The sequence below is a fragment of the Sparus aurata genome, chromosome 11 (genome assembly GCF_900880675.1).
Source record: "Sparus aurata chromosome 11, fSpaAur1.1, whole genome shotgun sequence".
NCBI lineage: Eukaryota > Metazoa > Chordata > Actinopteri > Spariformes > Sparidae > Sparus > Sparus aurata.
The window spans coordinates 8,598,751-8,612,348 of record NC_044197.1 but is presented as its reverse complement, the minus strand read 5'-3'; the positions used below and the strand labels follow the sequence as shown (position 1 = coordinate 8,612,348).

The 13,598-nt window shown below is 44.9% G+C and overlaps 1 protein-coding gene across 1 annotated transcript; it reads right to left on the bottom strand.

Moving 5' to 3' along the window:
- Positions 1–1,696: 1,696 nt before the first annotated feature.
- Positions 1,697–3,525, bottom strand: bsnd (barttin CLCNK type accessory subunit beta). The gene is made up of 3 exons (XM_030432233.1): positions 3,065–3,525; positions 2,914–2,990; positions 1,697–2,175 (listed from the first exon to the last, which is right to left on the bottom strand). Exons 1-3 carry the CDS (start codon positions 3,239–3,241, stop codon positions 2,064–2,066), a joined length of 366 nt encoding a protein of 121 aa, XP_030288093.1. The 5' UTR covers positions 3,242–3,525; the 3' UTR covers positions 1,697–2,063.
- Positions 3,526–13,598: the final 10,073 nt, after the last annotated feature.

The window sequence follows — 13,598 nt, the reverse complement described above, 5'->3', positions numbered from 1 at the left end:
ACATGAAGATCAGTTCAATCATCATAAAAAGTACAAACTCAGCCCATGAAGACAGTTATATAATGTCCTCTGTGGCTCTTAAGAGCTGTGTAAAGTCTGAGAAGGTAATAATGAGGATGTCAGGGCTCGAACACAGAATGTGTAAATGTGCTATCAGACACAGCACGGACACCAATTTAGTCCGTGCTGCAAAGATAATGATGGAAATTAGAATTTTCTGCATCTCTGACTTCCTTCAGTTATGCAACCACATCTGCAGTAGAAGAAAAAACAATCTTATGCATAGAAGAAATGATCAGAAGATGGGGGAGGCTGGTTAGAAAATGAATATTGCGATAGTTTAGATTCTGATGATGTAGCTTTAGCTGCTCTGGTGTGCTATGTTATGCACTTTACCACAAACAGCCTTTTTTACCTTTGCAGTAACTGATTCTTGGCTACCTGAGGGCCCCTGAAACAAGCCTGACACTGGCATGTTATCACCTTATGAAGTGTTGATTAAAACTGTGTCAGCAAAAACTTGCTCTGTACACATCCAGCAGTTACGGAGCAACATCAGCATTAACTTCGGTCTCTGTGACATATGATATCTGACTCTTTAGCTGCTAAATGCTCCTCGATGTCCACCAGCTGGACGCTGCCTGTGTCTGTCTGCTGTCTGGTGCTGAGCAGACGGAGTGAACCAGCAGAAACTCAATATGAAGCTCTGTTTGCAGATTAGAGCAACACTTCTCTGTTGCTTCATCAGTACCTGTCACGTCGTCACATTGTTTTCTCATCCCTATGCTGTGCATTGTTAATGTAAATATATAGATCACAAACTAGCAACAAGTTTGAGTACAACATCAGACATTAAAGGTACGCTGCAGGGGTTTTGACCACTAGGAGCACCATGGAGTGATTGTTTGCACTGCACACAACGACAATCACGTTACAGATTCCTGCCGCCAGCTTTCAGTTTTATTTTTCACATTAAAGGGTGTTTACAGGTCTTGGGGAGTTCTGATGCGTGTGTGGAATAAAGTAGTGTAAAGCCTTTTGTGGCTCCAGAGAAAGCTGCATGTGATCAGATGTCTCTCAGTGGATGAGTTGCACCAGGATTTTAATTACAATCCTGTAACACTGTTGGACTCATCTTGGACTGTTTAAAACACAAGTGTTCAACATGGATACAGCACACATTCTTCTTTATTTTCAAAAAATTTCCTACATTACCCACGATGCCATTTAGCCACTGAGTGACATCACTGGAGGCCATTTATCAGATTACATGCAGCTTCCACTGGAGCCACAAAAGGCTTTATAATACTTTTTACAAAATGCTGCTGTACTCCACCAGACCTGTGAACACACTTTAATAGTTAGTTTGTTTACAAGGAATGAACAAAACTATTGAGTTGCATCATGGGAATTGTAGGAGCCATCATTTTTAGATCTTAGACTCGTGCTTCCCAACTTTAAGAGAGAAAGTTGCTGCAATATATCTTTAATCACATTATTGGGACAAAAAAATGTCTATTTCCCTGCTTAAAACTGGGCTGTAGACAGATACAAATATTTTTTTTTTAATTGGTGCCACATGACCACAGAAAACAGAGAAAAAAGGTTATGGTATTCCCTCCTGCTCAAAAGAATCACCAGATGAAGCGTTTTACGTCATTTGGCAGATTTTTGCCAGTGAAAGAAAGAAATGGAAAGAAGTTAATATATTGTTTATTCACATAAACTACAACATCGTAGTGATACAAAAAAGCTGGTTGTAACTCGGAAGAGGTCCTGTTTAATTAAAATGTAGGTCAATGGAGTGTCCGCCACACACACACACACACACACACACACACACACACTCACTTTCATATAGTGAATAGTGCCATCTTCTGGAACTAACATGCAAAATACTGTACATTCAACTTCATTGTCTCAACACTGATACACTGTGGAGTTTTGTACAGCTGTAGATCATCAGTCACATTCAAAGAGCCTCATGTGAGAGTGATGCTGTCATTCAGTAAAAGACTGAGTGTTCTGATCGGACCACTCCTCTGATGATGGCGTCCCTCCCCTCAGATCAGGTGCAGCGTGGGACAGCTGTGACACCGGCTCCTCTGAGCTTCAGGAAGAAGTCTGCTGCTACTCCACTTTTGGCCAGAGGAACCTGGCAGAGCCTCTGCATGCCTAAAATTAAACCCAAAAGGGGGGAAGGAGGAGGAGGAGGGGAGACAGAAATAGAAGTCTAGTTCTAGTATTTTGTCCTCATTTTCTTACTTTTTTTTTTAATCTGGGGGAGGGTTCTGCTGAGCAGGCATGTCTTTATCTGGAACATTCACATTTCTCAAGAAATGCATGCAGGAAGTGAGCGGTGCCGCCTCCTTTCTACCCCGCTGGCCACGACACTGGAGCTCGAGTGCTTTAATCATGGGAACATTAGCGGTCCTTGTTATTCCTTCTCCGTCCTCGCCCTCCAACTTATCTGCCCCACAGCATGTGCAGCACCAACCTTCAGCCCACCATCTCTCCTTATAACTCTATTCCACTTCACCTCCCGCCTCTTATCCGTTACATCAGCATTAATTTCCCAGTAAAGATAATAACATTAGTATCTGCAGCGTCTTAGTGCAGATACTTCCTCCTCTCAGACACATTACCCTCCTCCTGTTGCCATTTCACCCACTACATGATGGTCGCTTAGCATCCAGAGATACACAGACTGACCACAGAGGATCATGAAGGACTGGATGAACACCCACTTGTCTGTGGGCCATTAGGACAGTATGTGTGTGTGTGTGTGTGTGTGTGTGTGTGTGTGTGTGTGTGTGTGTGTGTGTGTGTGTGTGTGTGTGTGTGTGTGCGTGCGTGCGTGCGTGCGTGCGTGCGTGCGTGCGTGCGTGCGTGCGTGTGCGCGAGAGAAAGTACCTTTCGTCTTTTGCTCCAGCTGCAGTGCACACTAGATCCTGTCCACTTTTCTCCTGATTCTCAGGAGCCAGAATGACCTAACAAACACACACTCCACTGAGTTACAGCATTCACATGTCACGTCTCTTGTCTTTCTCCAGCCCATATCTACCTTCGGATAGCACTGGCACAGGCTCCACACAGTCCCCAAACACACCATGCTGACGCCCAGGACGCATACTGTGGCGTAGACGTGCGGTCGCTCCTGAGACATGATGAAGAGGCCGACTGCCGCCACACACAGCCCCGCCGCTATCAGGCCGTACCTGTACGGTTTCCCCTCCACCATCGCTGCTGGATTATAAAGCTCTTGTTTGTGTAAACTTCACACACCTGTCGAACAATGAGGAAAGATTTGGTGTTGCTCTGTGTCAAGGCTTGAAGGTGAGGGCGGAGAAAGCACAGTTAGGGTTCCACTCTGCTGCTTATTACCGCCTGCAGACAGCTTGCTAAGGTCAGGTATAAAATTGCAGGTGTGTGTGTACCTGATAGGTCACCTTGCCTCAAGCTGCTGGCAAAAAAAAAAAAAAAGAGACCCGCAGCTGAGCCTCGGCACGGCACTGAGCCGAGTGTTTATGTTTTGCTCGGTTTGGACGTGATTTTAAATACATTTCTCCGCCCTTCCTGGGTTTCCCTCCTTTAAATAAACAATCCATTATTTCTAAATGCGACACCACCCACAGGGAGCTCTGCAGCCATCCATTAAGTCAAGTTTATAGCAACATCACAACATAGCACTGACAGTGGACATTCTGCAAACACGGGATACAAAGCTGAAAGATAAATACCACAGGCTTGTTGACATTCTGCTGTCACTGGTTAAGGCACTTTGCATTTGAGTAAGCTGTCAATGAAACAAATGTACAAAGTTATGACAGGAAATAGTGCAGATACAAAGAGAGGAGCTGTGTAGCTGTGAGGGAAGGTCTTATGGTGCTGCGCAGCCACAGTAGTAGGTCACATAAATTCAAGCAGGCCAATAAAATATCCTCATTAGATGTCAGGAAGCTTGCAGCCAAACTGTTGACTGGAATCCCTTCACTTTGTTGTAAAAGTTACATAATACTGGTCTCGAGAAAGGCCCTTTAGTGTAGAGCGTGATGCTGTTGTGGTGATCATTCCAATTGCTTTCGCAATCAATCACAGCGCACGCTCGTAGGAGGCACAGAGGCCAGACTGGGTCACGGTTCGTACGAGTAAGTCTTTAACCAGCTGCAGTCTTGGCTGGCTCGTGCTTCAGGGCCGCTGACTTAAGGCACAGAGGAGGCCGGCGAGTTCATCCATAGCACCGACTGTTCCTACAAGGCTCTCGTCGAGAACCGAAGACGAAAGGCACTGACACAAAGTAAAGATGTCGGCCAGAGTGAGAGGTTAAAGCTGCTCGCTGCGCTCCTGGCTCTTCATCACCGTGTCGTAGGACGGAGGCGGCTCCATCGTCCAGGGCGGAGGGGTGGATGGGAGGGGAGGTTCGGGATCCGGTATCCTGCTGACAGAGTCCTCTGACATCTCCCGACGAATTCGGTCCAACCTCCTGAAGGAAGAGAGAAAGCAGGAAAAGACTTACACTTCAACTCCTGTCGGTGTTTACAGAGCACCTAGCACCAGAACTTCTAGCACTGCTACCACAATAGCAAGGTACAATCAACAAACAAGCTAGTTTGTTGATTGTTCCTTTCAACTGTGATTTTATGTTGTAATGGTTTGCATGAAGAGAATCAGGACAACCTAAGCTGTGGCCTTCTTGCTTAGCTGCGTTTGTATTATTTGATGGACTAGCAAAGTGCCTAGCTTTAACATTGATTCCCACTGCAACTCATTTAAGCAGCAACACTTGAACTGAGAGACAACTCTTCTGAGCCCCTGCAGTAATGATTACACTGTCTAACACTTCAACTCTTGTCAGTGTTGACACTTCTATTTATTGTCAACTCCTTTCAGCAACTCCACTATCTTGCACCCCAACTTATTTGACAAATACACTTGGAACAGGTAGTCAACCTGTTTTTAGTCATTACACTCTAACTTCCACTTCAACTCATTTCAGTGCTTACACTTCAACTGACAGTCAACTAATCTGAGCAACCTGAGGGCTAACTCTTGGAACTGATAATCAACTCTGTTTAGTTGTTGAACTTCAACTTCCACCACGACTTCCTTTCTCCTTTCAGAACTTGCACTTCAACTCACTTCAGCAGCAACACTTCAACTGACAGTCAGCTCATTTAAGGAACCCCAGTAAATCTGACGACACAACTCCTCTCAGCATTTGCAATTTGGCACAGGAACTTCAATCACTCAACTACTTACACTTCAACATCTTTTAGCGATTACATTTCATCCAGCACTTCAACTCTTGTCAGACTGTCAAGTAATTTCAGGTCATTTCCCGGTTTATCTGGCAGCTCAGTTCATTTCACTCTCACACTTGATTACAGTTTAACACTTTTATCTTACACATCCACTCCTCTCAGCACATGCGCTTTAACTGAAAGACGAGGCCTTTCAGTGATTACTTTCACCCAAAACCTCACCTTCTCTCTTACACTTACACTTTAAAGAAAAAGTAAATTGCAAAAGACAAGAAAAGATCAGGATGAAGATTTTATCCTGTGGGTAATGGGGGCGGGACTTGATAAGCTTTGGCTTCTCCCGCTTTTCCCTTTCGGCCATGTGTGTTGTATTATTTGAACAATGATGAAATGTGATGTTTATGAATTGACATGCCCGAAATAAATAACATAAATAAATAAATAAATAAATAAAACACTTCCACCTGAGGTTTCACTTTCACCAAAAGCCGGGGTGGCTGGCTCAATCCCTGCATGAACAGCTTTGGGCACTACTGAGGTGACCTAGAGCAAGGCACTGAATCTTAAAGTGTGTGGCAGTCCCATCTCCTCCCACACTTGCATGTCCATGGGTCGTGTGCGTACATGTCTGATCGTAAAATCAAGAAAAAAATGTATTTCCTTCTCTTCTTTTATACTTGAATTCAGAATTCTGGTTCTTACACTTCGCTCTAGTAAATTCTTTGGATATCTAATCACACTCTCACTTATCCAACAGCTCTCTCTCCTTCAGCAGGCTCTTTGACCAACAACTTTTATGGTAATGCATTTCAGTATTCCTGCATACACACCGCATTTCCTTCAGGAAATGCACTCTGTTGTTGCATATCATTCCCCTGTGGTCATTTTATGGCTTCATTCTCTAATCCCTCAAACAAACTTTACGCAGTCCGCGTCTCACATCAAAAAGATTGTGGAGGTTTAGAGATTCTGATCGTTCTGAGCTTCATTAGTGTCTGGAGGTAGAAAAACCCCCGATGATGGAAAACTGTGCTCCTGGCATCTTTTATTCCTCGGGGCTGGACAATGAGCAGAGCACGTCTTGTTTAAATTCGCAGGCTCTCGTAGATTACCTCAGACAATGCCAGGGGGAATCTGTCAGCCACATGCATGTGTGGCTGCTGTTTTCTCCATGACCTACTTCTATAATCAGTCCATAATCAAAAAATCGCTCGCTTTCCAATTCCTCTGTGTCGCAAGTCCAGTGTTTTCAAGTTCCTAATAAGCCTCGCTGCTCTTTGTCAAACTGTTCAGGATAACTTATATGAGGTGATGTGTCCAACAGATCTGTTCGGCAGCAAGAACATTTCTCAGATCATTTCCCTGCACGGCGTGATCTGGTTTTTCTCTGTATGTGTGTTTATTCAGCTTGAACAACACAGGGGAAGCCTGAAAAGGTCTTCTTCCAATGTTTAAGATGGCAGGGTCGGTTTGTATAAATTAAAAAGGGCTTTTCTTAGTCTGTTGTCCCAACCCATGGAGCCAGGATAGCATGGCTCTAAGAATGGCAGTATCATTCAGTGGATCAGGACCAAACAGGAACATATCAAGAACTGCTGGATGGGATGCCATGAAACTTGAGACAGTCGTTCATTGTTCCCAGAGGATGAACAGTGATGCTATTTTTTGATCGCCTTCAAGCACCACCATGAGCTGGACTTGTGGTTTTGAGTACAATTTCTCAACAAAGGGTACCCACTGGCTCAGTTGGTAGAGTGGGTGTCCCATGTACGGAGGCTTTATCCTCTCTGTAGCGGCCCGGATATCAAGTCCCAGCCTGGGGCCCTTTGCTGCGTGTCAACCCCCTCTCTCATCCTGTTTCCTGTCTTCTCTGAAGCTGTCCTATTAATAAAGCCATACAAAGGCCAGAAAAGAAAATACAAAACATCTCAACAACTACAAGACAGATTACCTGGTACACACACTCAAGTTCCCAGTGAAATTAAATGTTTTATCTTTAAATCCCTACATTTTAAATCTGGCAACATCATCAGATCAAAATCCAACACTTTTTTTTAATGTCCAAATACACTATATTACCAAAAGTATTCACCCACCCATCCAAATAATTGAAATCAGGTGTTCCAATCACTTCCATGGCCACAGGTGTATAAAAGCTAGCACCTAGGCATGCAGACTGTTTCTACAAACATTTGTGAAAGAATGGGTCGCTCTCAGGAGCTTAGTGAATTCCAGCATGGTACTGTGATAAGATGCCATCTGTGCAACAATTCCATTCATGAAATTTCCTTGCTCCAAAATATTCCATTATATTCCACAGTCAGCTGTCAGTGGTATTATAACAAAGTGGAAGCGATTGGGAACTACAGCAACTCAGCCACGAAGTGGTACACAACATAAAATGACGGAGCGGGGTCAGCAGATGTTGAGGCACATAGTGTGCAGAGGTCGCCAACTTTCTGCAGAGTCAATCGCTACAGACCTCCAAACTTCATGTGGCCTTCAGATTAGCTCAAGAACAGTGTGTAGAGAGCATCATGGAATGGGTTTCCATGGCCGAGCAGCTGCATCCAAGCCATACATCAGCAAGTGCTATGCAAAGCATCAGATGCAGTGGTGTAAAGCACGCCACCACTGGACTCTAGAGCAGTGGGGACGCGTTCTCTGGAGTGACGAATCGTGCTTCTCCATCTGGCCATCTGATGGACGAGTTTGGCAGTTGCCAGGAGAACGGTACTTGTCTGAATGCATTGTGCCAAGTGTAAAGTTTGGTGAAGGGGGGATTATGGTGTGGGGTGGTTTTTCAGGAGCTGGGCTTGGCCCCTTAGTTCCAGTGAAAGGAACTCTGAATGCTTCAGCATACCAAGAGATGTTGGACAATTCCATGCTCCCAACTTTGTGTAAACAGTTTGGGGATGGCCCCTTCCTGTTCCAACATGACTGTGCACCAGTGCACAGAGCAAGGTCCTTAAAGACATGGATGAGAGAGTTTGGTGTGGATGAGCTTGACTGGCCTGCACAGAGTCCTGACCTCAACCCGATAGAAGACCTTTGGGATGAATTAGAGTGGAGACTGAGAGCCAGTCCTTCCCGTCCAAAATCAGTGTGTGACCTCACAAATTCCCATAAACACACTCCTAAACTTTGTGGAAAGCCTTCCCAGAGGAGTTGAAGCTGTTATAACTGCAAAGGGGTGGACCGTTTACATTATAGTTCATATGCGAGTCATGGCAGGTGAGCGAATACTTCTGGCAACACAGTGTACCTTAAAGAACAAAGTGACATTCCTGTTAGCCTCATGCTAATCTTTGTGTTTAGTGCTAATTAGCAAATGCTAGCACGTAGGGATAAAAACATCAGCACGTCAGCATTTAGCATAAAGCATCACTGCACCTACATCCTCGCAGTGCTGCTAGTTTGACTACAGACTCTTCCGCCAGAATTATATTTTCTGCGTGCCACCATGAGTCACCAGGGTCCATTTCACCCCAGATATCACAAAAATGTCGTTTGGCCTGGTGGAAGTTACTCTGGTGGAGCATTTGCTAATCGGGAAGACGCTGGTTAGACAGCCATTGGGCGACGTCCCATCAACATCTTTCAAGTCTGCAAATACTACCAATACTAACTCCTTCCAACGTAACTTGTGGCGATGTCCACAAGACGTATGTGTTCTATGGGGACACAAATTATGTCACCAGAGCGTCTATACGCAAAAATCCATGTATTGCCAGCTTGTTGAGACACTTGAACACTATGCTAAGAAGTTATGGAATCTGTCTATGACTTTGGGATGAACAGAAGTACAATGGAGGTCCATCTACACATCCATTTGGGAGTCTTGTTAGGTTGTTAACCCTTAACTGCCTAAAATTCTGTTTGTTTTTAATTTTTGTTATAGAACTGAAAATGTTAAACCAACCAGTACTTCACTAGGAAAATAAGCAAATGTTAAAAGAAAGTAAAAGAGTGAATAAAGTAGTGTAGCAGAAGGATGTCTGTTCTGTTTCCTTCTACAATTTCCAATCCCCCTGACCCCAGAGAGCGGCCCCTACCTCTGGCTGGGAACCACAGCTTCTTGCGAATCCCGCACACATTTCTTGAGAAAATGTACAACCCTCCCCAAAAGATCTGTGTTTGAAGCATTGTGGTGATTCCCCTCTTAAGTCAGGCTGTGTGAAAGAGCAGGCTACCTTTGTATAGCCATGGACTGCCGTGGGCTGAAGCGGGTGCCCGTGCGGGGGTGCAGGAGGAAGTGTCCGGGCACGGCCACTTGCAGATTCCTCATGGCCATGCAGATTCCACTGACCAGCAGGCCCATGCCGCCCAGGCCCAGGAAGAGTCCCACTCCGAACAGCGGGGCTGAGTGGTAGGGCAGCCCCACGCACAGGGCCAGGACCCCTCCAACAGACAGCAGCAGCATGCCCAGACAGAGCAGCATGCCCTGAGGGAGCGGCATCTCCAGGGAAGCGAGATCAGATCACCTCCACTCCTGCAGCAGTCAGTCTGCATGGGGGGAGAGAGGAGAGGGCTCAGGATAGTGTGTGTGTGTGTGTGTGTGTGTGTGTGTGTGTGAGAGAGAGAGAGAGAGAGAGAGAGAGAGGAAGAGAGAGAGAGAGAGGAAGAAGTGAAGCAGAAGCCAAAACGAAACTGACAGAAGGGGTTAAAACCTGGACACAAGCAACATGTTAAAAACCATCTTTTGCGCACGAGGATCTTCTCTCTACCTGATAGGAAGTCGCTGTTCGGGAGGCGCGTGAACCGAAAGCCTCATCATCATCATCATCATCATCACCATCATCATCATCATCATCTCTTCTCTTCCTTAACTTTCCCTCCGCTCTCTCATGACGCCCACACCAGAGCTCCCGACAGAAAACTCAATAATAACAGCAGAGCCTCTCTCCGCTTCGGTCCGCGTTTCCTCCCCTCCCCGCCGCGCCTCTCTCATTCTGGGCTCCTCCACCGCCGCCGCGTCGCTCCTCTCCCCCTCTCTCTCCCTCTCTCCCTCTCTCTCTCTCCCTCTCTCTCCCCGCAGAAGAAGCGGCACATCCGGTGTTCCGGGGGCGATTACGGCGCCGAAAATGTGTCGGAGAGGAGTTGATGTCGCTTGTGGGCCGGGCGCAGTTTGGTTTTCATCTGGACGCAGCAGCAGCAGCAGCAGAGCCGAGCGGTGTGAGGAAGTGTTGTGTTTTTGTTTTTTTATGAGGAAGGGTTTTTCAGTGACGACGAGGAGGGATAGGAGGGCAGGGCGCTCTGAACATTGTCACTTCGCCTCTGTTTGGGCAAGCTGTTTGCACAAGGAGAGAGTTATAGTCCCCCTGCTGTCATCTGGGAGCCGATAAAGGCCGCAAACTGAATAAGAAAAAAAAAAAGAAAAAAGAGGATTGTTTTTCTGAGCTGAGGTGGAGCTCTGCTGGGGGTGGAGCAGGAGGATCCTCACTGGGTTACTGTTGGGGTCCGGGCCCTCCCTGGTAGAGGATTGTTATTACTCTGTGTCCATTATAAAAGAGCTCAATAACATGTAAAGTCTTTTTGGTGCAGATGTATGACGACAGAAGCTTCAATAATTTTAAATATTAATTTAATCCTCTTGTATCTTGCTGCTTGAAGCCCTCCGTGTTCATCAACTTCTCAAACTTGTAAATAAACTTTATTTTTATTTTTGGTTCTGTCATATGGACATTAAAACACTTAACAATTAAACAATAAAACCAGACCTATTATGTTTCTTTAAAATTATATTCCTTTCCTCTAGTGTGTTATAAATGTTTTGATCATGTGAAAGATCGTGAAAGTTAAAAATGTCAAAGCCTGCAACAACAGAAGCTCCGCTCTCCCACGGAAAACACTGCTCCTGAAACGCCTCATCAGTAGTCCCGCCTCTACTTCTGTGACTTTGTGACATCACACTACATCACAGCGTCACATATTTACAAACGTTTTGCTCAGTGGCTAGGTCGGCACCTAAGAATTGATTTAGCACAGCTGCTCTGTTGTTGTCAGTGTCGCTGGCTCAGGCGTGTGTGAGTTGACCAATCTGAGGAGACCATGTATTCAGGAGGCGGGGCCTTAAAGAGACAAGCCTGGGCAGTATGGGGAAACTGAAGCATGTAAACTTATTATGGTGGTACCCAAAATTAAAATTATGAACCTGAAAATGAGCATAATATGTCTCATTAAAGACAAACAATTAAATTAAATATCAGAAGACATTGCCGGCACATAAGATGCTTTAATTATGCACATGTGATATCAGCGAATGTGTCTGCATCTACCAACAGGTCGTCATAATCAGAGAAGGTATAACTATATGTTGAAGTGGCTCTATGTAACAATTTGAGGCATGCACTAAATTTATTAATCACTTTTTTATCATCTATATTTGAACAGATCGTAACGTGATGTGAAAATAGCAACATATCCTCGTACCTAAACGACTGAATAAGAACAAAATCATCAACAAATTACATCATAACAGCAAAACACACACCAGATCGCTGTCACACGTTCACAATTTGGTTTTGGCAAGAAATCGTAAACTTGTACAGGTTGATCTGTAATTTGAAAAGAACTCACCGTTGACTTCTGGCTTCAAACTGGACACAAACAGCGCAACACAGAACCTCCAGAGCCCCTTTAACTCCTCCATGAGAGACACTTCATGCTCTCTGCAATTAGGTGAACAAAATGTGTGTATATATACTGAAAATACCTGCAGACTAAATATCCCCAAAAAATCCAACCAGATATCACTTACAGTCCAATATCGTGCATTCCTAATGGAGAACACATAGTGCAACATGATCCTTGTGCTGTTTTTATTCCTATTCTTGTTCCTCGTCCTGTGTGGTTCCTCAGGAAGCAGACGCCGTGGGTTGCAAAACAGAGATCACATGATATGAACTCATATTCGTACGGCAGCTTGTTATTCTTTCCTTGAAACGCAGCCCTACACATTACAAGATGTTTTCTATTATGTTTTCTTATCGTGACCATAACTGGGCAGAGAAACAAACAGAACTCCACTACAAACTCAATTGTGGGATCCAATCTCATCACTGTCAAAAGAAAAGCCTGAGCCGCTGGATGAGGTTCATTTGTAACACAGGTTAGACCGTCAAGATTTACATTTGTCCATTACTGTGATAAGTTGGCCAGTGAGCATTACTAGACAGCATAAATACCAGCCAGGCTCATTATTTTACATCATAATACAGCTCCATTACTGAGCATGGTTTAGGCCCAACATCACCTGAAAGTGCACAGTTGATGAATATATATTCAAACTATTTTGCGGCCTTTGAAGGCGAGTCCTTCGGAAAGACCTTTGAAGGCCGCGTCAACCGTTGTTAAATGGGACGGTCTAAGCCTTTGGAGCATTTCCTGGTTGCATCACCAGATTGCTGTGTCTCAATTCAGGGTCTGCATCCTTCGGAGGCCACATTTGAATGCCAATTACGTCACAATGCCGCACGAAGGCTGTCCCAATTCAAAGGCTCCTCCAAATGCAGCCCACAAATGCGGCATCCATTTCCCTCTTTTTGGAGGATGCACTGCTACGATCCTTCGTGGCCTCACATATCCCAAGATTCTTTGCGCACCCGAAAAAGAAGAAAAAAAGAGAGAAAATGGCGACATCACGTGGCGTAGATCGTTACTTTCGCGGGCCAAGACGGCAGAAATCTTGACGTAAGGGTAAAACATCTGTGGTCATAAGGGTAAAAACATGTGACACAACCAGGAAATGCTTCGAAGGCTAGACCGTCCCATTTAACAACAGTTGACGCAGTTAACAAGGTCTCTCTGAAGGACTCGCCTTCGAAGACCACAGATGTTTTACTCTTACGTCAAGATTTCTGCCGCCCAGGTCTGCGAAAGTGACGATCTACTCCACGCGATGTCGCCATTTTCTCTCCTTCTTTCTTCTTTTTCGGGCGCGCAAAGAATCTTGGGATATGGGAAGCCACGAAGGATAGTAGCGGTCCATCCTCCAAAAACAGGGAAAAGAAGGCCGCATTTGTGGACTGCAATTGGAGGAGCCTTTGAATTGGGACAGCCTGCACGTGGCGTTGTGACATAATTAAGATTCAAACCCTGATTTGAGACACAGCATACGTAATCTAAAAATGTTGATATGTATAAGAGGAAAGGTTTGAGGATTGGAAGTCTTTCTCAGTGCAACATTTTTCAAAAGATGGTTAAGATGTTTTAAATCGATTGATAATACATTTTTATGTTCAAAGTTTGCTCTTAACCTTGGAAACATCATTTTAGAGAACAAGCCAGTGAGGTAAAGTGCCTGGAAAAAGTTAAAACTGATCTGATCAAGACCAC

Coding starts and splice junctions, on each gene's coding strand:
- bsnd (XM_030432233.1), bottom strand. CDS start 3,241: ATGGTGGAGGGGAAACCGTACAGGTACGGCCTGATAGCGGCGGGGCTG. Junction 2,991..3,064: donor TGTGCCAGTGCTATCCGAAG/GTAGATATGGGC, acceptor TGTGTTTGTTAG/GTCATTCTGGCTCCTGAGAA. Junction 2,176..2,913: donor GCTGGAGCAAAAGACGAAAG/GTACTTTCTCTC, acceptor GTTTAATTTTAG/GCATGCAGAGGCTCTGCCAG.